Below are 26,229 nucleotides of genomic sequence, written 5' to 3'. Positions count from 1 at the left end.
CTCCACAACTGGTACACGTAATGAAAGCTGTGGTAAGTACTACCATGTCTGTGGGATGGTGCGTATTAAAATAATCTCTTGCTATTTAAATTATATTTAACATATGAGCCTGCCTCCACCACCGCCTTCGACATCTATAATCAGCGCTCCACAACTGGTACACGTAATGAAAGCTGTGGTAAGTACTACCATGTCTGTGGGATGGTGCGTATTAAAATAATCTCTTGCTATTTAAATTATATTTAACATATGAGCCTGCCTCCACCACCGCCTTCGACATCTATAATCAGCGCTCCACAACTGGTACACGTAATGAAAGCTGTGGTAAGTACTACCATGTCTGTGGGATGGTGCGTATTAAAATAATCTCTTGCTATTTAAATTATATTTAACATATGAGCCTGCCTCCACCACCGCCTTCGACATCTATAATCAGCGCTCCACAACTGGTACACGTAATGAAAGCTGTGGTAAGTACTACCATGTCTGTGGGATGGTGCGTATTAAAATAATCTCTTGCTATTTAAATTATATTTAACATATGAGCCTGCCTCCACCACCGCCTTCGACATCTATAATCAGCGCTCCACAACTGGTACACGTAATGAAAGCTGTGGTAAGTACTACCATGTCTGTGGGATGGTGCGTATTAAAATAATCTCTTGCTATTTAAATTATATTTAACATATGAGCCTGTCTCCACCCCCACCTTCGACGTCTATAATCAGCGCTCCACAACTGGTGTAACAAAAACTGTGGTAAGCCTACTACCCTGTCTATGGGATGGTGCATATTAAACACATTCCTTGCTACTACTCGATAACTATAGTCTATGGTGCCGAGACAGCAGGTGTCAGTGGCAAATCCAGAGGGGGGGGGGGGGAGGGGTTACAGGGGTCCCGTGACCCAACCCGCCTGTTTGAAGTGCTCTCTTTAATTTTTTTTTTTTTTTAATTCATCGTCCACAATATACTTGTAACACTAATGTCCTGAAGACGTTTCTGAGCATATTTATTTGTTAAAAATTCCCGAGTTTCCCCCCAGCCTACCCTACTACAGATCTTGTTTGGAGCTTGATTTATTTGCCTATGACAAACTCCTATTACCCTTGGGGTTTTTTTTAATTTTGAGACCCCTCCCTTTACAAAATCATGGATCTGCCCCTGGGTTTCCTCTAATTTAATATCTATGTGGTTCTTACACCATAATTATATAAAATATAATTAAAATATATTGAGTGCGTTGCTAATAATTGTGTAGGTTTGTTTATTATTTATTATTAGTAGTAGTATTTATTAGTATATTATTATACCCCTTATTATCATATTTCAACCAGATTTCATGTCGTAGTGTAGTTTACATATTCATAGATTCCATCGGAATTTACCGAATTCAAGCGAACAGGCGTTCGGAGGTTTTCGTATTTGTCCGTAGCATTTTCCCCCATACTAGTTGGGCTTGTTTGGGTGGGTGTTGTTAATTTTAAACGATAACAAACGTAAGTAAAAAATCTCTGGATTTTAACCATGTCGGCGGTCGTTACTCAGCCACAGGCCGGGGAGAAGGGTCAGGAATTCGCTATGATGACCGCACCACCCCCAACAGTCGTCGTTCCAGCCGGTTTCCCTCCGGGTTTGGCGTATCTTGGGGCTATTGAAGAAGTACGGGTACATCAACAAATGGAACTGCTTGAAGGTAAACTGCGTCTAAAAATAGCATCGACCGCGACCGACAGTCGTTTTGATCTAGTTTTGAGGTGTTGCAATCGGTGTCATTTATTACGACACAAAACAACATTTGAGATGTAATACAATGTTTTCACACAGTATTATTTTAATGTACTGATAGCCAAATTCCGTTTTCTTCTGTGAATAAACAGTTAACTGCACGGTGGAGATTGGTGTGTGTATTGGGCCGGGTTATAGTTACTAGTATTGAAGTTCGCGTGCAGGGCTCGAACTTAAAGGGACATTCCCGAGTTTACTGCATTGTAAGATGATTCCGACTAATAAAATGTTTCTACTATTAAACTTACTTATTAAATATATTTTCTGGTTTAGAATAGTATATTAAATGTCTTTCTGGTTGTCTTAATATTTGTAACAAGCCCAAACTGGACTTTCAACACTTTGTCTTCAAATAATTTCTTACTTAGGAAAAAATTATATTTTTGGAAATAAAATGAAATCTAACCTAGTACAAATATTAAAACGATCAGAAACATGTCTAATATACAGCCACTAATATTTTATGCAGACAAATATATTTGATATGTAATTACAATCGTTAAAAAGGCTCTGTTAGGTGATAACATCATAAAAATTGCAGCAAACTCGGGAATGTCCTTTTAACGGTGGAACCGACATGAATTGCTCTTGCCATGATATAAATTTCCATAGTTTAGGGGCTTTACCAAAAAAAAATATGTTGCCACTGGATAGGGTAGAATATCAGACCGTTACCCCCTATTGTTAGGGTTCGTTTTACTATTAGTATTAGGGTTACGGTCAGACAGAGTAAGATTTAGGGTTAGGGTTAGTTATATAGGGTTAGTTTGTGGATAATTAGGATTAATATGTCAAAATTACCAAATGTTTGACATCCAATAGCCGATGATTAATAAATGTGTTAAAAAAAATAAAAATATATATATAGAGAGAGAGAGAGGATAATAAACGAGTGAAATAATTTTCATTTGTCACGAGCTTTAGTGAGTGACAAATGAAAATTATTTCACAAGGGACATAAATTTGATAATATCTGGTACAGAGTTTGTTATTCTATTTATTACCTCAGCTATTTTGTCTCTAAAAGCCTTTATTTTCGATGCACATGCACGAAAGGCCAACCTGTATAGAAACAATTTAAACCACTTTATGCACTGTTCTCAGAATTGCTATAACTTTGTAATTTAATCACGTTCATATATAATTTTCAAAAACAAAAGTTCTCTTTATTCTGCTATAAAATCTATAAGGAATTGCATTAAAATGACATTTTGTTATAAATTTAACACCAAAAACAGAGAGCCATACACGCAAACTCTTTAAACTACATGACGTCATTTTGTGTGTTTGCCAAATCGTGATGACGTCATATTTAGTACCGACAAGGTCATTGATTTGTATGGGTCAAATTGTCCAATAATATTGTTCGTTAGACCAATGCAGAATATTTCTCACTGAGAAAATATGGAAAATATTTTCCGTTATGAGTGACCGCTGGGGTAATAAATATATATACATATCACAGATAGGTCAAATTAAAATTTAGAATAAAATTCAGTATCACAAAGAAATTGCAACAAAAGTTCAGGATGGAATCAAAATGATTCCATAACATTTCTTCTACCAAATATATCTTTTTTAGTTTCCTTTAGATGATTGCACTCCACCAAAATTAGAGTGGGGTGTAGCCCAGTGGTAAAGCGCTCGCTTTATGCACAGTTGGTCTAGAATCGATCTCTGTCAGTGGTTTATTTCTTGTTATAGCCAGTGCATCATTACTGGTTGTGCTATCCTGCCTGTGGGATGGTGTATGTAAAAGAACCCTTACTACTAATGGAAAAATGTAGCGTGTTTCCTCTCTAAGACTATATGTCAGAACAACCAAATGTTTGATATCCAGCAGGGCTTCTAAATTATGGTAGCCCCACTTCCATGGCTAGTGATATTCAGTGTTGGGCTAGTAAATAACTACTGTTGCCATGCCCGACGGCTAGTGAAAAACATTTGTCAAATGTTGCAGTTAAGTCTATTTTGTAAATATGAATATCCTGCCCCTACCTCAACCCCGCAATGTTAGTGTTTTTAAGCTCTATTTCCCTGTTTAGGTGATATATCTGATTATTACTGTTATTTAGTAAAATTGTATTAACTTCAAGTAAAGTAGGGCTAGTGAATTTGTGATCGTGGCTAGTAAATTTCAGTGGACCGATTGGGCTATTTTTCGTTCCAGTAAGTGCTCCAAAACTGGTGTAACAAAGGCCATGGTATGTACTATCCTGTCTATGGGATGATGCATATAAAAGATCCCTTGCTGTTAATCGAAAAGACTAGCCCATGAAGCGCGTTTTCTCTCTCAATATGTGTGGTCCGTAACCATATGTCTGATGCCATATAACTGTAAATAAAATGTGTTGAGTGTGTTGTTAAATAAAACATTTCCTTCATTCCTATTGTATTGCATGTAGCTGTATATATTATGGCAGCTAGTCTGGTACATCTGTTGTCAGACGGAATTAGATTACCTAAGCTGATATGAAAGAGGAATACATAACCAGCCGTCTTGGTTAGGCCATCGGTCTACAGGCTGGTAGGTACTGGGTTCGGATCCCAGTCGAGGCATGGGATTTTTAATCCAGATACCGACTCCAAACCCTGAGTGAGTGTTCCACAAAGCTCAGTGGGTAGATGTAAACCACTTGCAATGACCAGTGATCCATAACTGGTTCAACAAAGGCCATGGTTTGTGCTGTCCTGCTTGTGAGAAGCGCAAATAAAAGATCCCTTGCTGCTAATCGAAAAGACTAGCCCATGAAGTGGCGACAGCGGGTTTTCTCTCTCAATATCTGTGTGGTCCTTAACCATATGTCTGATGCCATATAACCGTAAATAAAATGTGTTGAGTGTGTTTTAAATAAAACATTTCCTTCATTCCTATTGTATTGCATGTAGCTGTATATATTATGGCAGCTAGTCTGGTACATCTGTTGTCAGACGGAATTAGATTACCAAAGCTGATATGTAAGAGGAATACATAACCGGCCTCTGTGGTGTCATGGTTAGGTAATCGGTCTACAGGCTGGTAGGTACACAGTTCACAACCCTGTACTGGCTCCCACCCAGAGCGAGTTTAGCCAGTGCACCACGACTGGTATATCAAAGGCCGTGGTATGTGCTATCCTGTCTTTGGGATGGTGCATATAAAAGATCCCTTGCTACTAATGGAAAAAACGTAGTGGGTTTGATCTCTATGACTGTGTCAAAATGACCATATGTTTGACATCCAATAGCCAATGATTAATAAATCAATGTGCTCTAGTGGTGTCGTTAAACAAAACAAACTTTCTTTTTTTTTCTCAATGGATAGGCGTAAGACCACTACACCCCTTCTTTCTCGCTAACTAGTAACCACTAACAACTAACCCACTGTCCTGGACAGACAGCCCAGATAGCTGACGTGTGTGTCCAGGACAGCATGCTTGAACCTTAATTGGATATAAGCATGAAAATGAAATGAAAGATTAAAAGTAGTTTGAAGGCAGGTAGACTATCAAACTATATAGGTCAGCCGTGTAATAACTGGCTGGTGTTGTGGTTAGGTTATCGGTGCTATTATTAGTAAGTATGTTTCAAATTTAATTATAAGTATTGTCTGTTATTTCTTTTACGTTCATCTGGGTATGAAAAAAAAAATCATCTGCAAACTTATGTGAGAATGGCTTTGCCGATTCACACAGTTTGCGGATGCTTTTTTTTGGTTCATACTCAGATGAACGTAAATAGGAAATAAAAGATAATCGTTAATTGGTATGAGTTTAAAATGTGTTATGCCTTGTAGGTACATGACAGTAGATGACAGACATAGCGGTATTATCATGAAATGCACTTGTATATATATATATATACCGGCCTCGGTGGCGTCGTGGTTAGGCCATCTGTCTACAGGCTGGTAGGTACTGGGTTCGGATCCCAGTCGAGGCATGGGATTTTTAATCCAAATACCGACTCCAAACCCTGAGTGAGTGCTCCGCAAGGCTCAATGGGTAGGTGTAAACCATTTGCACCGACCAGTGATCCATAACTGATTCAACAAAGGCCATGGTTTGTGCTATCAAACTGTATAGGGCAGCCGTGTAATAACTTTCTCATGTTCAGCCTTAGACACAGACAGGGCTCAAACTTAATGATGGCACCGATGGTAATTGCTGTCGTTGAGATATAAATTGCCATAGGTTCGGAGCATCACCAACACCACAAAAGTGCCAGATATCTAACCGTCCTAAGATATATCTGCTTATCAAGGCCATTGGGCTCAGCCTGCTCAGGTTTTTATTACTGACACAAGCAGGCTCCAACTTAACCTAGGATATCTGCATGTCAAGGCCATCGGGCTCAGCCTGCTCTGGGTTTTTTTTATCCTTCACCTAGACAGATGGGATTTCATAAGTTACATCCTCTGTCTGCTGTGCTATTAGTTAAAAAGTTTAAAGTTTGTTTTGTTTAACGATACCACTAGAGCACATTGATTAATTAATTATCGGCTATTGGTTGTCAAACATTAGGTTATTTGACATATATAGTCTCAGAGAGAAAACCTGCTACATTTTTCCATCAGTAGCAAGGGATCTTGCACCATCTCACAAACAGGACAGCACATACCATGTCTTTTAATAATACCAGTCATGGTGCACTGGCTGGAACAAGAAATAGCCCAATGGGCTGTGTTATTAGATTACAGAGAGCCCTCAGCTGGTTTAGTGAGTGTTACCGGCCTCGGTGGCATAAACATCATAATTATTTGCATATAATTTTGTTCTTCCATTTCAGTGTTGGTTGGCTGGGAGAAAAACAACCGATACAGAATCTGTAACACCTCGGACCAGCAGTTCATGTTTGCAAAAGAAGGTAAATTGATTATGTACGTAGGGGATTCGTCACAAGTGTTTTTTAATATGGAAAATATCAACCGAGTCTATGTTAATCTGCCGAGACAAATACCGATTAACTAGACGAGGTTGATATTTTATATATTAAAAAATATGAGTAGCGAATTCTATTTCTCCTATAACACTTCTAAAATAACATTTTCATTTGATATTTAGTAAATTACAATACTACCATCGGTAATATGACGTCATCACGATCGTGACAAATTAGTTTGACGTCACACATTTTAACTAAATCTTATAAAATGTTACGCGCAGATATACAGGTCTTGTTGGCTTGGAAACAAATGACCCATTGACAACAACTAGAGACCTTGCAAATTTGCATATACTTTTAAATTTGCATACCATTATTAACCGGGTTAATACACTACATTATCACATGGGTTTATGACGTGGATATCATGGGTAAGTTATAGGATAAATAATTTACTACACAGTATATCAACCAATTGTAGTTTTGTCATAGTGCATCGAGTACCCAAACTGACAGTAGTGTTGTCATAATGTATAACCCAAGTAACAAAATAGATTTAATATGGTTTCCAAGTTTGACGAATTTCAAAGACAAAGTTCAGAGAAGTGGTCAGACTTAGCCCACAGCTAAAAGCTGATAGGGAATGACAGATGTGTGGCATTGCTAGCCACAGGAGACAAACACCTGTCGCGGTTGGAGAGAAGGACTGGGATGTGGCAGTGGACAGCAAAAAAATTGAAAGATAGGATGAGTTGCTAGATCGGGAAGAAATGAGATGGAATTCAAAGGAATAAAAAGAAAAAAAGGGGGCAGTGGGATAAAAAAAAAAAAAAAAAAGTTCAGAGACGAGCAAATAAAGCTTGTGAAAGGTTTGTTAGTAAAACAACCGAGGTGTCTTTGGGTTCTAAGAATCCATGAACAGGTTCATGATTTGGGGAGCCAGGTCCTAGCAGACCTTTGCCAGAAGAGGGCAGAACAAGGATTTCTGTTCGGGTTAAATAAAGAAGACTGAGCAGTGTATGTGTTTGTTGAATCAGACAATTTTTGTAGAACCTTGACCAAGTCAAAAAATGATGTCATAAAATTTTGCACGGAGCTCCAACATTAAGTGTTTTCTGTTTAGGCCCCTTTCTCATAAAATACATGTTCTATATCAATGAAACTTGGTTTATATGTATGTTCATCTCGGTGAATGTTAAACATTTCAGAAATGAAATACTAAGAAAAAACTACAGTGTAACATAGACACCCACAGGACCAAGTAGAAAGTCTGGTTTTAAAGAAGTTCGGTTCACTGTTCCTTTTAAATAGCAGTTCAGGGGCCAATTTCACATATATATATCTGGGGACCCCCCCCCCCCCCCCCCCCCCCCCCCCCCATCCGTCTACGGCTCAGCACCTACGTCGCTCATATTTGATGAGTTCCGTTTACATGAAATGCTTGTAAATGTGTATCAAAGTACTAATGGTATCGCTAACGATCTCGACCAATGTTCTCAGGTACAAAATAGTAGCCCAACACTAATGTACATACAGATATATGTTTACTTCAAATTGATCTTCATGTAAAGAAGTAAATGTCATCTTCTAAATTCTTCAAAACAAACAATGCAAACAGCATGTCAACTTTTACTTCCGTGTTTACATGCGACATCAAACTTAGAGCTGCGTTTACTTGGTTTCTGATGTCATGCTAAGTTGTTGGTTTTTGTGTGTGACAGCTCATATATGTTTTAAAACTTCGTAAATATCAGATATTATTTCAAGTGAAGTTGTATGTATCTGATATAAATGATAGTGAAAATAAAATAAAATAATAAATAAAATAAGAGAAATAAATAAGTAAATAAATACATAAATAAATAATTTGTGGATAGACATGTAGGCCTAACATTGATTAGTAGTACGACTGAGCTGTGATAAAGGTTTATGTGAGTTAGGGGTTTTGTTGCTGTTTTTTAGGGGGAAGGGGAGGCATATTTTATTAAATTTTAAATACTGATACATGTGGAGAATTAAACATCACTGGTAAATCCGCGTGAATATTTAACTATAATTCTAATTGTTAAAAGTAGCAAACACATTCCACTAAAGTTAATTTTATTGTATGAATCTTTTAATTTTGCATTGTTAAAATACCCTTGACAGGCGGCTCCAGAGACTTCGTCTAAGTTAATGTTTCACTGCTTTTGGTCTTAAACCATTCCGATGTAAACTTTATTAGACTGTTTTTCGCAGCCATTTTAACATCTTATACGCAATATGTACGTTAGTCACTAGAGATTCACAGCTCGTACGAAGCTAATCACGATGCTCATGACAACTGTCGATCATGCCCCCTAATTTGTATATAGCCTCGATACCGTCCAGTTCGGCAAGCGATGGTACTCTTCACGCACATGCTTAATGGGAATGTGAAAGAGGTCTATTGACCTTTGGAATAAGCCCTGGGCTGTAGTAATGAAAAGGTCATAGTTATTTGTGTATATGTGCATGTGCTCACGTTAGTGTGAGTTAAAACTACAGGATAGATTTTGATTTTGTCCCAGAATAATGTAAGCCAATTAAATATGATTCCTTTTGTACCATAACATTGAATAACAATTGTCAAATAGTGGCTCTACTAGATAATTATGGTGTATCCAGTCCATTCTAATAAGCCGACGACTTCTAGATTTAAAAACCCCTGCGCGTGCTGTAACCTCACCGTGGTGCAGGGGTGTAACATTCTCTTTGAGAATGGCCAATACAGCACACATTGAAGTTTAGAGTAAAAGTCAGTATCTCTCTGTGATATTTGTATTTTGCACAGTTCTTTACACTGTTTTTATTTATATCTTGAATTTTTCTGTTGATGTTGATCATCACCTTATTTGTTTCCATTACCATAGTTTGACACCCAATAGCCGATGTATTTTTCGTGCTGGTGTGTCGTTAAACATTCATTCGTTCATTCGTTCTAGATTTAAAAAATGCATGCAATGTCTTCAATACGTTTTGAGCTCTATTTTTAGAAGACCCGGCCCAAAACCACAGAAGCTGAAACTGGCACTCTTAAAATATAGAACATATTCTATGTCTTCTGCTGCGCCAACAGATGCAATGTGTTTTGTCATATTCAGTTCAGTATCAGTGTCTTTGTTTTTTAACTGGTACCATACTCAGCAGACCCTAATATCAATGGTCGCCTAATGGACTACCTTTGTAAAATTCTTAAACACCCATAACCAATAAAGGTCACCACGGGCGACCGGGCGACTGCTAATTTTCAACCCTGTAATCCTGGTTATACAATAACAAATAATTTCTTCACCGAATCACCTTATGGTAGACCTAGCCTGGTGCTTATAAAACTTTTACAGTCTAGACTTAAGACTAATAGAAGTTTATTTTGTTTAACGACACCACAAGAGCACATTGATTAATTAATCATCGGCTATTGGATGTCAAACATTTGGTAATTCTGACTCATAGTCATCAGAGGAAACCCGCTACATTTTTCTAATGCTGCAAGGGATTTTTTATATGAACCATCCCACAGACAGGATAACACATACCATGGCCTTTGATATTCTAGTTGTGGTGCACTGGCTGGAACGAGAAATAGTCCAGTGGGCCCCTGACAGGGGTCGATCCCAAACCAACTGCAAATCAAGCGAAGCGCTACGTCTTGCTCCTAGACTCTATTGTCTAAGACAGTCACGTCATGGCAACGTCATACAAATTGCATGCATGTGACGTCATTTGAGATTGAGTCTGGACTCTAAAAGTTTTATAAGCACTGGCCCAGATGTTTAATTCTGTGAAATTCATGTTTTTTTTCAGACACGGACTGCTGCACTCGGCAGGTTTGCGGGACGGCGAGACCGTTTGTGATGAACATCACGGATAACGACGGTCAGAACCTGATACAGCTTCACCGGCCGTTCCGTTGTCAAGGCAGCATGTTTTGGTGCTGCTGTCTACAGGAGATGGAGATCCATTCGCCGGCTGGGGTTCCCATAGCAACCATCAAGCAAATGTCAGTGGTTACAGTATATATTTTTGGAATACTTGAATCAAGTTATATAAATATTTTGTAATTTTTTTCAAATTTATTGATGTATCAAACATTACAAACAATTAATTTGGCTAAAAATATACATAAATAGGTTTCTAACGTCTTATGTAATGACTTGTCATCGGTGGCTACATGTAGTGTGGTAATGAAACTGTAAATGTTTGATGTTCAGACTTAAGATCTTAATAATTTGGCCACAACAGGCTTTTTGTCTGTTCTGAAAACACCACAGTCTTTTCAGTGCAGTAATGTCAGCGCTCAACCTTAGTGGTAGCCCGGGGTGTTTTGGCTACCCATTTATTGCTCGGGCTACCAAATGTCTAAACCCAGTAGTCCGCCAGGCTACTAGATTATTTTTTTGGCACATCCAGTTACTCCGCAATCAACAAGATGCTAAAACAACATGTTTAACTAAAAGTAAATGATTTTGGCTCTTTTCTCTTTTTAAAATTTATTAAAATTATGGAGCTACCAATTTTTGCTGAAGGCTACCCGATTTTACAACCTAGTAGCCGACGGGACTACTACTAAAACAGGTTCAGGTGAAGGCCTGTATAATGTTATTATTTACTGGTAAAGAGTTGTGTATATATTCACAAATGTTTTCAGGTTATTTGAATCTAATTATAGCTAAACATTCCATTGATTTTGAGGTGAAATGTTTTCAGGTTAATCATGTTTGTACATTCCCTAGTTTTTAAATCTTTTACTATTAGAGCTGGTTTTAATAACTAAAATTATACTTTACTTAGATTGTATTGTTTAGGTTATCCATTTCCTTACATTCGAAGTGTTTTTTGATTATCCTGGTGTTTTTAATATCACAAAATGCATTTTTCACGTGTGTCTGAGATGTATCAGTTATGGATTCTAGTTTTAGAGGGTATTTCACCATTTCCAAGTCACAGACTCATGTTTCACTCAGTTGTAATTTTATCCAAATGTCTCGCTCGATGTGCAGTCAGTGTGGGATCGATCCCCATCGGTGGGCCCATTGGGCTATTTCTCGTTCCAGCCAGTGCATCATGACTGGTATATCAAAGGCCGTGGTATGTACTAACCTGTCTGTGGGATGGTGCATATAAAAAATCCTTTGCTGCTAATCGAAAAGAGTAGCCCATGAAGTGGCGACAGCGGGTTTCTCCTCTCAATATTTGTGTGGTTCTTAACCATATGTCTGACGACATATAAGAGCAAGTAAAATGTGATGAGTGCGTCTTTAAATAAAACATTTCTTTCATTCTTTATCCAAATGTGTTGCAGGTTTGTACATTAATTAAATTTAGTGTTAATTTTCACGGGTTGAAACTAGGGTCTGTCCCTTTAACTAAACTTAGTGTTAATTTTCACGGGTTGAAACTAGGGTCTGTCCCTTTAACTAAACTTAGTGTTAATTTTCACGGGTTGAAACTAGGGTCTGTCCCTTTAACTAAACTTAGTGTTAATTTTCACGGGTTGAAACTAGGGTCTGTCCCTTTAACTAAACTTAGTGTTAATTTTCACGGGTTGAAACTAGGGTCTGTCCCTTTAACTAAACTTAGTGTTAATTTTCACGGGTTGAAACTAGGGTCTGTCCCGTTATCTAAACTTAGTGTTAATTTTCATGGGTTGAAACTAGAGTTATGTCCCTTTAATTTGGGCTTGTTTGTTTTGGGCATACTTAATTTGGGCACTACATTTATCGTGTCAGATTTGGTGCCCTCTAAAACTGTGGCTGTGTTGTGTGTTTTAGTTGGACGTGTTGGACACCACGCTACAAAGTGTTTGACATGAACGGAACTCCGCTGTTCACCATCCTCGGTGAATGCTGCTACTGCAAATGCTGTACTGACGTTATTTTCCAGGTATTTGTTTTTTCTCTCTTTATTTTTGTCTCGCCTTTACGAGACGTCATCTTGTGTGTTTGTAGGGGCGGGACATAGCTCAGTGGTACAGCGCTCGCCTGATGCGCGATCGATCAAGGATCGATTCCCGTCGGTGAGCCCATTGGACTATTTCTCATTCCAGCCGGTGCTCTACAGCTGGTGTAACAAAGGCTGTGGTATGTACTATCCTGTCTGTGCGATAGTGCACATAAAGGATCCCTTGTTGCTAATCGAAAAGAGTGGTGACAGCGGGTTTCCTCTCTCAATATCTGTGTGGTCCGTAACCATATGTCTGACGCCATATAACCGGAAATAAAATGTGTTGAGTGCGTCATTAAATAAAACATTTCCTTCCTTCATTTTGTGTGTTTGCCAAATCGTGATGACGTCATCTTTAGTACCAACATTGTCATTGGTTTGTAAGCGTCAAATCATCCAATAGTATGGTTTGTTACACTAATACAGAATATTTCTCACAGACAAAATATGAAAAATATTATATTATATATTTCAGTGGCAGTGATGGCATCAACGTTTTTGTTCAGCCCAACAGTAAAGGGTTTTTTTTATCCTGCAACCAACCATTTCTATTAATAGAATATTATGATGGGTAAAACAAAATCATATCCTGCTAATTGAAAAATGTAGCAGGTTAATAAATCAATAATAATAATGGTAAATAGTGAGTTTATTTAAGGATTGTCTGTTATTTCTTTTAGGTTCATCGGGGTATGAACAAAAAAAGTCATCCACAAAAGTTTGCGGATGGTATTTTTTGGTTCGTACCCAGATGAACGTAAAAGAAATAACAGACAATACTTGTAAATAAATTTGAATCATACAGGCTAATAATAACACTAAAACTTCATACTTTATTTTGAATTATTTTTGGTCCATAAACAACAACTCAGTAAGACAACTTGCTCATCTAAAATGACGTCATCAGATATGGCGTTCGCTGACAATGTAATTTGAGAAATTAACAAACTCCCATTGCTACATCTGAACCAATGGGATGACGTTATGTGGTAATGAATGTCACAGAAATTTAATTATTGTTGATTGTTTTCAGGTTTTCCGTGGCGAAGATGAGTCGGTGGAGACTGGACAGATCATCAAACACTGGGGCGGCTGCAGGGAAGTGTTCGGAGCAGCTAACGACTTTACTCTGCGTTGTGAGTTATTTTCACAGATTGCTGATGTATTAATGCTCTACAGTTCTATAGGAGGGGACTATATCTTTAGTCTCTGTCCTTCTGTTGGGACAGGACGTATCCCAGTGGTAAAGAGCTTGCCTGGTGCGCGGTTGGTCTAGGATCGATCCCCGTCGGTGGGTCCATTGAGCTATTTCTCGTTCCAGCCAGATGGGGACTATAGGTTTTGTCTAGTGCTGTCCTTCTGTTGGGACAGGACGTAAGCCAGTGGTAAAGAGCTCGCCTGGTGCGCAGTCGGTCTAGGATCGATCCCTGTCTGTGGGTCCATTGAGCTATTTCTCGTTCCAGCCAGTGTGGGGGCAAGACGTAGCCCAGTGGTAAAGCACTCGTTTGATGCGCTGTCGGTTTGGGATCGATCCCCGTCAGTGGGCCCATTGGGCTATTTTTCACTCCAGCTAGTGCTTCACAACTGGTGTAACAAAAGCCGTGGTATGTACTATCCTGTTTGTGGGATGGTGCATATAAAAGACCCCTTGATGCTAATCAGAAAGAGTGGCGGTAGCAGGTTTCCTCTCTCATTAACTGTATGGTCCCTAACCATATGTCTCACGCCATATAACTGTGGGGCAGGGTGTAGCAGGTTTCCTCTCTTATTAACTGTGTGGTCCCTAACCATATGTCTGACACCATATAACCGTGGGGCAGGATGTAGCAGGTTTCCTCTCTCATTAACTGTGTGGTCCCTAACCATATGTCTGACAACATATAACCATGGGGCAGGATGTAGCAGGTTTCCTCTCTCATTAACTGTGTGGTCCCTAACCATATGTCTGACACCATATAACCGTAGGGCAGGATGTAGCAGGTTTCCTCTCTCATTAACTGTGTGGTCCCTAACCATATGTCTGACACCATATAACCGTGGGGCAGGACGTAGCCCAGTGGTAAAGCGTTCGCTTGATGTGCGTTCGGTTTCGGATTGATCCCCATCAGTGTGCCCATTGGGCTATTTCTCGCTCCAGCTAGTGCTCCACAACTGGTGTAACAAAGGCTGTGGTATGTACTATCCTGTCTGTGAGATGGTGCATATAAAAGATCCCTTGCTACTAATCGGAAAGTGTAGTCCATTGCATGGTGGCAGTGGGTTTTCTCTCTCATTATATGTGTGGTCCTTAACAGATTCACTTCTCGTTTATTTCAGTCCCATCTGGCATGGATGTTTTGACGAAGGCAATTCTTCTTGGAGCAACATTTCTCATCGACTTCAACTACTTTGAGTACAGCAGGAATTGAGTAATGTTAATCTGCAGTGTTGAAACAATATTCTATAAAACATACCGGTAATTGTGTAGTGTTAATATGCAGTGTTGAGACAATATTCTAAACAACAAATTCTGGTAATTGTGTTGAGACAATATTCTAAACAACAAATTCTGGTAATTGTGTTGTGTTAATATGCAGTGTTGAGACAATATTCTAAACAACAAATTCTGGTAATTGTGTGGTGTTAATCTGTAGTGTTGAGACTATAATAAACAACATATTCTGGTAATTGTGTTCTGTTAATATGCAGTGTTGAAACAATATTCTAAAAATGTCAGTTGATGGTTTTTAAAAACACCCAGTAATTGTGTATTGTTAACCTACATTGTTGAAACAATATTCTAAAAAATATATAACTGTGTAATGTCGATCAACATTGTAATCTACAATGTTGAAACAATATTCTAAACAACATATTCCCAGTAACTGTGTAATTGTAATCTACAATGTTGAAACAATATTCTAAAAACATATTCCCAGTAATTTTAATCTACAGTGTTGACACAATATTTTAAAAACATATTCCCAGTAACTGTGTAATTTTAATCTAATGTTGAAACTGTATTCTAAACAGTATATTCCTCTAATTATATTATTGATTGTTAATCTGTAGTGTTGAATCTATTTGCCCTAATTTAATTTTTTGTTGACACCACAAATGTATAAATATAATAACTGTTATCTTTTGAATTAAACTTATGCCCATGTCAAGCATGCTTGACTGACAACAACTTCATTTATTTTATTGTTTGTTTAAACCTGGCCCTGCCTTTTTATCAATTTACCCTATTCCCAGTTTGTTGTTAATACCACTTATGTCTTTATTGTTATAAATAATAATAATAAAAGTTTGGGTCCATGTCAGGCATGCTTGAAAAGGTTTCAATGCTTTTTATTTTTGTATTTAGTCATATACTTATCTTTTTAAATGTTACATGTATTTTATATTGTGTATTTTAATGTAAAAGTATATTTTTCTGTATATATTCAATGACTGTTAAAATATGGCCTTTTGGAATAATGTTCATGGTTCAGATAGTGTAATTCTTGCACTAGGAAATGTTTTATTTAACGACGCACTGCAAAGATCTGTACTGTTTTTGTAGACATTAGAATGAACAAAAATATGCTGGATAAACAAAAATTAATATTACAAACAATTATTTTTAACCAGATGTACTGTTCAATACTTTTGAGGACTGTCGACCTTTTTATATTCTGCCAATTTGTTTCTGTTATATTCCACTGCTACTAACGGGGAAATGTAGCTGCAGGGTGTGCACTTGGGATTTGGTTTTTTACTTGTCATTCGGGCGAGTCATGGCAGCACTTTGACTTGCCTGTGCAATTTTTGAGTAGCCCAAATTTTATTTTTAAAAATAAACAAGAGTAAATATATTTGGCATAGGAGATCAGTTTCAAAAGTCCTTAACAGGTGGAAGGCATAAGTTTGCTTTTTTTGTGTGTGTTCTGTAATATATATTGTTTCACCAAAAATAGGGTGGCCTGAATCCCCGCCTAATATTGGTTACAGATTTTATAAATTTGTTAATTGAAGAAACAAATGGTGAAACAAGACAAGAACAAACTTTCATAATATACATGCATATTATTATTCCTGTTTTTCGCCAGGTGATCAAATTTCCATAATCTGTCACACTTCAATCTTTTGATAACTGTTGAACTTTAAAACTGGTTCTGGGCCAAATTCTTTTATAAACTGGTACTAATAAACTTTGAGACTAAAACCTCAAAAACTTGAACATCTCAAAATAATATAACGGTTATGTCTTTTATTTTGTTCTTTACTGGCCTCAGTGGCGTCGTGGTTAGGCCATCGGTCTACAGGCTGGTAGGTACTGGGTTCGGATCCCAGTCGAGGCATGGGATTTTTAATCCAGATACCGACTCCAAACCCTGAGTGAGTGCTCCGCCTGGCTCAATGGGTAGGTGTAAACCATTGCACCGACCAGTGATCCATAACTGGTTCAACAAAGGCCATGGTTTGTGCTATCCTGCCTGTGGGAAGCACAAATAAAATATCCCTTGCTGCCTGTCGTAAAAGAGTAGCATACGTGGCGACAGCAGGTTTCCTCTTAAAAACAGTGTCAGAATGACCATATGTTTGACGTCCAATAGCCGATGATAAGATAAAAAATCAATGTGCTCTAGTGTTGTCGTTAAATAAAGCAAACTTTACTTTACTTTTTTATTTTGTTATTTCTTTGCTTTTACATTCATGGTTTGTTTCTCACATTATGGAGTGAAGCCGTTCAATTTTCTTAAGGAGTTCCATGTGAATTTCAAAACTCACTCTCTCTAAATGTGAATGAGTTCTGTCGTCTTCAATTTCGAGTTCTTGAAGTTTGACAGTATATTACAAACATATCTGCTTTTATACAATTCACAAAGTGTTATGTCCCACTTGTCATTTTAGTGGGATGTATCACTTTGATATGTACCAAGATATTTTTAACAATATGAGTAATAAGTATTATTATGTTATAGATGTGTAATCAGTATCTTTATGAGCAAATTTTATTTTTTTAAATGGTAGCCATTTTGTTTCTTTTCTAAGTGTAAATTCCTCCAAATGGTTCTGATTGTTTGACGTCACTAAATACTGATTGTTTATTTATTATTTATTATGGAAAAATAATCATAAGAACAAAACAAAAAGAAAAGAAAAACATTACGTGAGTAAATTCCTCCGCAATGAAAAGCAATAGTTACCAGGTATATGAAGTTAATTTCCAAAATGTGATATATATACACCAAATTCCAGATTTCGAAGTTGGCCATGAAGGTATTGTTATGTTACTCAATAATATGACAAGTTTCCATCAAAATGTGATATATGCCCATTGAACAGGCTGGGGATTTTCAAAGCTATCTTAGCACTGCGAAATCGTAAAGACATCGTAGGCTATGATGTCATTACAGCACACGCCATATAGACGTCATAGCCCAGGGTTTAAGCTAGCTAGAAAAAAAGGGAGAATGGACTTCCCCCTCTAGACACATTAGGGAGAAGTGAGGTTTGGTGAAGGAGAAATGGGAAAGAGTTCGACCCGTACCCGTCTATTTCAAAGGCTCTAAGACTAACCCTAACCCTAGCTATTGAAAGTGGGGTGGGGGTGGGGTACAAGTCGAATTTGTGCCGAGAAATGAGACGTCTTATTTAAAAAGACGTCTAATTTAAATCTTTGAAATTTTTTTTTTAGGTACCACTTCCACTTGAACAAAGCCAACTTTGAAAAGACATAACCAACCCATTGTCACGAAAATTTTGTTTAACACCGATAATGGTTACATACTATTGATGTGTGTAAACTGAATTACGTCAAGATTTGTCAAAAACATTATTTCAGCTGATCCAACAACTTAAGCGTATTTGTTTTTTTGGTTGGTTATTTTTATTTTGCTTTGGGTTTTTTTTGTGGGGTTATGCTTTGTTTTGGTTGGGTTTTTGTATGATTTAAAAAAAAAATATATATATATTTTTTTTATTGACCTCACTAAAGTTCTATGTTGCTAATATGTTATGATTTATAGTACATATATACATTTAAATTAACTGTTCACAATAGTAATGTTTATGGTGCTCGGCTGGAATCTGAACTGGATATAAACAATGATTTATTGACAAAGTGACCTTGAGATAAATGCTGATGTGATAGCAAGATTGATTTTAAACGTTATGCAGTATGTTGGTTGTTGTTTGTTGTTGTTTTGTGTTTGTTTGTTTTGTGTTTTGTTTGTTTGTTTGTTTGGGTGGTTTTTTCCACGTATGGCAAATACAATGTGGTTATATACCCTACCCTGTACAGTGTGGGTTTTTAGTCTGTGTGGGTTTTTTTCCACATATGGCAAACAAGATCTGATTGTATGTATACCCTGTACAGTGGGTTTTTTTCCACATATGGCAAACAAGATCTGATTGTATGTATACCCTGTACAGTGTGTTTTTTCTGCAGTGCTGAGCGTAATATTGTAAATTCATTCTTATGAAAGAATATGGAATAGAATTCCTACATTACATTCAACTCAACCTGTAGACCAAAAATACCACTAGTATAACTGTTTGGAACCGATGCCTGATATTACTACTGTCTTAGTGAAAAATCTTGCAACAACAACTAGAGAAAATCATTATAAAATCTTAAAATTTATCTTCTATTACGGTAATGTCTTTTTGTTTTAGTGGGTTACTTAACATTATTCAAGTTCGTAGAAGTTCATATAATTTTAACAGTGTATAGCATGTTTCACATGACACATCAAACAGTGACAGCCAATCATCAGGACTAATATCAGATGTCGGTCCCAAACGGTGACAGCCAATCATCAGGACTAATATCAGATGTCGGTCCCAAACGGTGACAGCCAGTCATCAGGACTAATATCAGATGTCGGTCCCAGACGGTGACAGCCAGTCATCAGGACTAATATCAGATGTCGGTCCCAGACGGTGACAGCCAGTCATCAGGACTAATATCATATATCGGTCCCAAACGGTGACAGCCAATAATCACGACTAATATTAGATGTCGGTCCCAAACGGTAACAGCCAATCATCAGGACTAATATCATATATCGGTCCCAAACGGTGACAGCCAATAATCACGACTAATATCAGATGTCGGTCCCAAACGGTGACAGCCAATCATCACGACTAATATCAGATGTCGGTCCCAAACGGTGACAGCCAATCATCACGACTAATATCAGATGTCGGTCCCAAACGGTGACAGCCAATCATCAGGACTAATATCAGATGTCGGTCCCAAACGGTAACAGCCAATCATCAGGACTAATATCATATATCGGTCCCAAACGGTGACAGCCAATAATCACGACTAATATCAGATGTCGGTCCCAAACGGTGACAGCCAATCATCACGACTAATATCAGATGTCGGTCCCAAACGGTAACAGCCAATCATCACGACTAATATCAGATGTCGGTCCCAAACGGTGACAGCCAATCATCAGGACTAATATCAGATGTCGGTCCCAAACGGTGACAGCCAATCATCACGACTAATATCAGATGTCGGTCCCAAACGGTGACAGCCAATAATCACTACTAATATCAGATGTCGGTCCCAAACGGTGACAGCCAATCATCAGGACTAATATCAGATGTCGGTCCCAAACAGTGACAGCCAATAATCACGACTAATATCAGATGTCGGTCCCAAACGGTGACAGCCAATCATCAGGACTAATATCAGATGTCGGTCCCAGATGGTGACAGCCAATCAATTCAGGGCTAATATCAGTTATCGGTCTCAAACAGTGACAGCCAATCATCAGGACTAATATCAGATGTCGGTCCCAAATGGTGACAGCCAATCAGTTTAGGGCTAGCTCTGGCACTCGCCAAATTCGCCAGTTGTGAATTTCAAGATCAGTTGGCAAATTTTATTTTAATTTGGCGGAATAATTTTATGATATTTTGTTTAAAAATAAGTGTGTTTCTGCAATTGTTTAGGTCTAGTAGATAATTTGGTGAAACTTTCTGTTTATCCAGAGCTAGCCACAAATCATTAATATGTAGCCATTAAGAAAGTCTGTCCACTTTATATATTTTATTTATAGAGTTCCGTACACTGTACAGTATGTAGAAACCATTGCAGTAATAAGCCTTTGCTCAACTTTTCCCCATAATCCATTATGGGTTTTGCGATCGACTATCATTTAACACAAGGCAAACGGATCCATTTTTACAAATATTAATCATCCATATATCTTAACATTTTAATTTTATTTTTTGGGGTGCCTTAAATGTTTTTCAATATTTTATTTTTTACAATATCTCTGTATATAGCTTGGAGCTTATTTTTAACATTACATCTCATTGTATAATGTATCAGCATTTGTGTTTTATTGTTATAGTTTACATTTTTTAATATTTCATATACACATATACTAGTATTAAAATAAATGTAATTAGCAAATCCAAGGTAAAGGCAAACAGGGGTGACATTGCTTAGGCTGTGGTGCTGACGCAAATGGAGTGAGAGAGGTGGGTAGGAATTTTGCATATGATGCGTATTGTCACATTCATTTTAACTTACTTTCCTGCTTATATCCAATTACGGTTCAAGCACATTGTCCTGGGCACACACACATCAGCTATCTGGGCTGTCTGTCCAGGAGGGTGTAGAGCGTGTAGTGGCCTTGCACCTACCCACTGAGCCCTTAAGAATTCGCTCTAGGTTGGAGCCAGTACTGGGCTGCGAACCCTGTACCTACCAGCCTGTAGTCTGATGGTTTAACCACTGCACCACTGAGACCGGAGTATTGTCACAGCAGAGGATAATGCCTATATGAACAAAAAATGATTAAGATTTCATCTTTCTATTAAATGAAGTTATTAAAGTAACAGCGATATAATTATTATATTGTCATTTGTGATGTTATGTCACATTGACATAAAGTGGCGCAATATTGATGTATGACATAAGTTAGTTATTTAAAGTTTTAAAAGTAAAACTTTTCAAGTGTTCAGACTCTCCACCTCAAGGCACTGGAAACCTGGACACTGAAGCCCAAAAACCTGGAGATTTCAGTAAAAACATGGAGATTGACCTATTCATACATAATCAAGTGCTAAGCAAAATAAAGTGGTCGTTCTTTGTGTACAAAGCAATATTTGACAGGTGACATCAGGGAATTTTGACTTCTACGTCACATGTGCAAACTCTCAACTTGAATGCGAGAGACAGGTAGCGATAACCTTATTTGGCATTGATCTTCTAAATATGGATTGTTGTGTCCTGTCCTCTCACTTTGTTTGTTATTTCTGGCCGGATTGGCTGAGAACTCGACTGAGCAAGAACAGAAATTGTTTTTAACTACAATGGATTTTTATCGCAAGAGAAAAACCGTGAGATTTTCGAAAAAACCCGTGAGATTTTCGTGGCTTACCATGAGATTTTCGTGGCTTACCATGAGATTTTCGCGGCTTACCATGAGATTTTGCAGAAAACCGTGAGACTTGAGAGGTCTGAGTGTTGGTCAAGTATTTACAAACAAAAGAGTACTTACAATTTTCTGGATTGTGACAGTGTTACGTCGCAAGGATTGCGACCCCTAATTTTTTCTAGGGGGAGGGAAAGTGGGTGTCAGGACCCGTGAGTCTCTCCTTGGATCCATGCCTACAGTTAACCTATAAAACTTGTTATTTGTATTTTACTTTTTGAAATGATACATTTTTTAAACAGTATACATGTATATAACTTCATAATTTAACATGGACTACATATTATATTTTATAATTTACTAGTAATAAATGTGGTGTTGTGAATACTGGTTGATTCTTTCTGTTCATTCATTCATTTCTTCGTGGTCCAGGACAGTCAGTTGATGATTTTGGTGGTTAGTGAAAAAGAAGTCTGTGTAGCCCAGTGGTAAAAGCACTTGCTTGATGCGCGGTCAGTCTAGGATCGATCCCAGTCAGTGGGCCCATTAGGCTATTTCTCGTTCCAGCCAATGCACCACGACTGATATATCTGTGGTATGTGTTAGCTATCCTGTCTTTGGAATTGTGCATATAAAAGATCCCTTGCTACTAATGGAAAAAATGTAGCAGGTTTCCTCTCTAAGGCAATTGCACCCCTGAAAATCTCACCTTTACTTTTTTTTTACTCCAAAAAATAGCATACACATCTCAGGGTTTAATTTTATAGTGTTTCATTTGTTTATAAAAAATAGTGCCCACCCCCGGATTTTGATCAGGGTACGGCCCTGATTAAAGGCTGTACGTAGTATGTATGTCCTGTACTTTCATTGGGAAAGTGTATATAAAAGATCCCTTGCTGCTAATTGAAAAATATAATCGGTACTTCTGAAGACTACGTGTCAGAATTACCAAATGTTTCACATCCAATAGCCGATGATTAATCGCTGTGCTCTAGTGGTGTTATTAAACAAATGAAACTTTCATTCTCAATGTCTCCCGTAATGCACGATATCGCCCTTTGTTGTTTGCTTTCATGACAAGCTCCATAAACCAATAATGAATTAAATTGGTCTACATTGTGTTGGAAACTATATCACAGCCAGTTGATGGAATGGTCATTAAGAGGTCAGTGCAGTGATACAAAGTACATTACATAGGCTTGGCGGTGGTAAATAAAAGTGAAATTGTAAATATTAAAAATGTCTACATATAACCCTTGCTACATGTATGCAGTGGGAAAGTTTAGATGAAATGTTATGGCTTTACACTGTCTATCTCCAAAAAAAGATCACCTCTGTGTCAATAGCCAGCCCACATTAGCTGAGGCTATATACAGAGCATATACTTATAGGATATTAAACAAGCTTCTATTTCATATTATGTTTATGTCCCGAAAAATAATTTTGAATTTTGAATCGTTTTAGTGGGATGTATCACTTTGATATGTACCAAGATATTTCGAACCATATGGGTAATAAATATTATTATGTTATAATGTGTAATCAGTATCTTTATGAGCAAATGTTTTATTTTAAAATGGTAGCCATTTTGTTTCTTTTCTAAGTGTAAATTCCTCCAAATGGTTCAGTTAAATTACCAGGGACAACCAGCATTTTTCTTTCTAAATTAAATTTTCATGCTTATATCCAAATAAGATTTATACACATTGAAATATCTGGGCTGTCTAAGATATTATGTTAATGATTAGTTGTTAGTGGTTAGAGAAATGAGTTTAGTAGTTTTACACCTACCCATCGAGTAATTAAAATCAACTTTTATGTGGGGGTCAGTACCGGGATGTGAACCCTGTACCTACCAGCCGCAAATCTGACAGCTTAACCAATACATCACAGAGGCATATCATTCTGTCTGTAAACGGATTTCATCTTAACCAGTACATCACAGAGGCATATCATTCTGTCTGTAAACGGATTTCATCTTAACCAGTACATCACAGAGGCATATCATTCTGTCTGTAAACTGATTTCATTTCATTTCATCTTATTTTTATGCTTATATCCAATTAATATTCAAGCACGCTGTCCTGGGCACACACCTGAGCTATCTGGGCTGTCTGTCCAGAGCAGTGAGTTAGTTGTTAGTGGTTAGTGAGAGAGAAGACCGTGTAGTGGAGTTACACCTACCCATCAAGTCGTTAAACTCATTTTTGGTGGGAGCCGGTTCCGGGCTGCAAACCCAGTACCTACAAGCCTTATGTCCGATAGCTTAACCACGACAGCATCGAGGCCAGTCAGTGTGGGATCAATCCCCGTTGATGGGCCTATTAGGCTATTTCTCGTTCCAGCCAGTGTACCACGACTGGTATGCCAAAGGCTGTGGTATGTGCTATCATGTCTATGGGATGGTGCAGATAAAAGATCCCTTGCTGCTTATCGAAAAGAGTAGCCCATGAAGTGGCGACAGCGGGTTTCCTCTTTCAATATATGTGTGGTCCTTAATCATATGTCAGACACCATATAACCGTAAATAAAATGTGTTGAGTGCGTTGTTAAATAAAACATTTCCTTCCTTCCACAGAGTACCATGACAAGTATTTATTGCCAGGCACTATTCCGACACCAGATACGGCTCATTTATTGCTGCTTCATTAGCAATTCCATCAACCAGTAATGAATTGTGGTTTGAATTACCACAGTTGACCAAACTACTACTACTACTGTATAGCAAGAGACAGGCTTGGCAAACCAACTAAGGAAGGAAGGAAACGTTTTATTTAACAACGCACTCAACACATTTTATTTACGGTTATATGGTGTCTGACATATGATTAAGGACCACACATATATTGAAAGAGGAAACCCGCTGTCGCCACTTCATGGGCTACTCTTTTCGATTAGCAGCAAGAGATATTTTATATGCACCATCCCACAGACAGAATACCACGGCCTTTGATACACCAGTTGTGGAGCACTGGCTGGAACGAGAAATAGCTCAATGGGCCCACCGACAAAGGATCGATCCTAGACTGACCGTGCATCAGGCGAGTGCTCTACCACTGGGCTACGTCCCGCCCCTGGCAAAACCAATTATAACTACTCTCATTTACAACATGTATACCACCAAATCAAATCCCATAGATGACAAAGTTAAATATTGTTTTGTTTAACGACACCACTAGAGCACATTGAATTATTAACCATCGGATTCTGGATGTCAAATATTTTACAATTTTGACTTATAATCTTAGAGAGGAAACCTGCTACATTTTTCCATTAGGTCAGGTCAGGTCAGGTCAGGTCAGGTCAGGTCATAGGGCTTAACAAGTACATTCAGAGCAAGCTGTTGTAGCACACGCCTGTCATGGGTGCAGGTGTCAGTCCATTCCCCCTTCTCCATCCAGAACAAGACATTTTTCCATTTGTAGCAAGGGACCTTTTATATGCACCATCCTTCAGACAGGATAGCACATACCACAGCCTTTGATATACCAGTCGTGGTGTACTGGCTGGAATGAGAAATAGCCCAATGGTGTCCCATCGATGGGGATTGATCCCAAACGACCTCACATTAAGCAAGCACTTTTCCACTGGGCTACGTCCCCCTCCCCCTTCCCCCTAAAGTAAATTAGGATTAAGCTACTAGTTTCAAACATAATGGGAAGCATCCTTAACTACCTTTATAATGGGTGTCATTAAACATTCATTCATTCATTAACTACCTTAATTCTGCACAAAAATTATGATCCTGTTTTTATTACCCCAGTGGTCACTCATAACGGGGAAAATATTTCTTGTATTATCCAGGGCTTCTAGAATGGTTTTTAAATCTACTAGCCATGGACCGGCCTCGGTGGCATCGTGTTTAGGCCATCGGTCTACAGGCTGGTAGGTACTGGGTTCGGTTTTATTTAACGACGCACTCAACACATTTTATTTACGGTTATATGGCGTCAGACATATGGTTAAGGACCACACAGATTTTGAGAGGAAACCCGCTGTCGCCACTTCATGGGCTACTCTTTCCGATTAGCAGCAAAGGATCTTTTATTTGCACTTCCCATAGGCAGGATAGCACAAACCATGGCCTTTGTTGAAGCAGTTATGGATCACTGGTTGGTGCAAGTGGTTTACACCTACCCATTGAGCCTTGCGGAGCACTCACTCAGGGTGTGGAGTCGGTATCTGGATTAAAAACCCCATGCCTAGACTGGGATCTGAACCCAGTACCTACCAGCCTGTAAACCGATGGC

General features: G+C 38.1%; 1 protein-coding gene across 1 annotated transcript; it reads left to right on the top strand.

Moving 5' to 3' along the window:
* Nucleotides 1-1,445: 1,445 nt before the first annotated feature.
* On the top strand, nt 1,446-22,364 carry LOC121385768 (phospholipid scramblase 2-like). The gene is made up of 7 exons (XM_041516547.1): nt 1,446-1,695; nt 6,552-6,629; nt 10,473-10,668; nt 12,440-12,551; nt 13,645-13,747; nt 14,928-15,066; nt 18,274-22,364. Exons 1-6 carry the CDS (start codon nt 1,527-1,529, stop codon nt 15,017-15,019), a joined length of 750 nt encoding a protein of 249 aa, XP_041372481.1. The 5' UTR covers nt 1,446-1,526; the 3' UTR covers nt 15,020-15,066; nt 18,274-22,364.
* Nucleotides 22,365-26,229: the final 3,865 nt, after the last annotated feature.

The sequence above is a fragment of the Gigantopelta aegis genome, chromosome 12 (assembly GCF_016097555.1).
Source record: "Gigantopelta aegis isolate Gae_Host chromosome 12, Gae_host_genome, whole genome shotgun sequence".
NCBI lineage: Eukaryota > Metazoa > Mollusca > Gastropoda > Neomphalida > Peltospiridae > Gigantopelta > Gigantopelta aegis.
This window is presented reverse-complemented; position numbering and strand designations above follow the sequence as displayed.

What these genes read in the sequence shown, in the direction of transcription:
- LOC121385768 (XM_041516547.1), top strand. Translation starts at nt 1,527, where the DNA reads ATGTCGGCGGTCGTTACTCAGCCACAGGCCGGGGAGAAGGGTCAGGAA. An exon ending in GTACTGACGTTATTTTCCAG is followed by an intron (nt 12,552 to 13,644) that starts GTATTTGTTTTT and finishes GATTGTTTTCAG; the next exon opens with GTTTTCCGTGGCGAAGATGA. An exon ending in TAACGACTTTACTCTGCGTT is followed by an intron (nt 13,748 to 14,927) that starts GTGAGTTATTTT and finishes CGTTTATTTCAG; the next exon opens with TCCCATCTGGCATGGATGTT.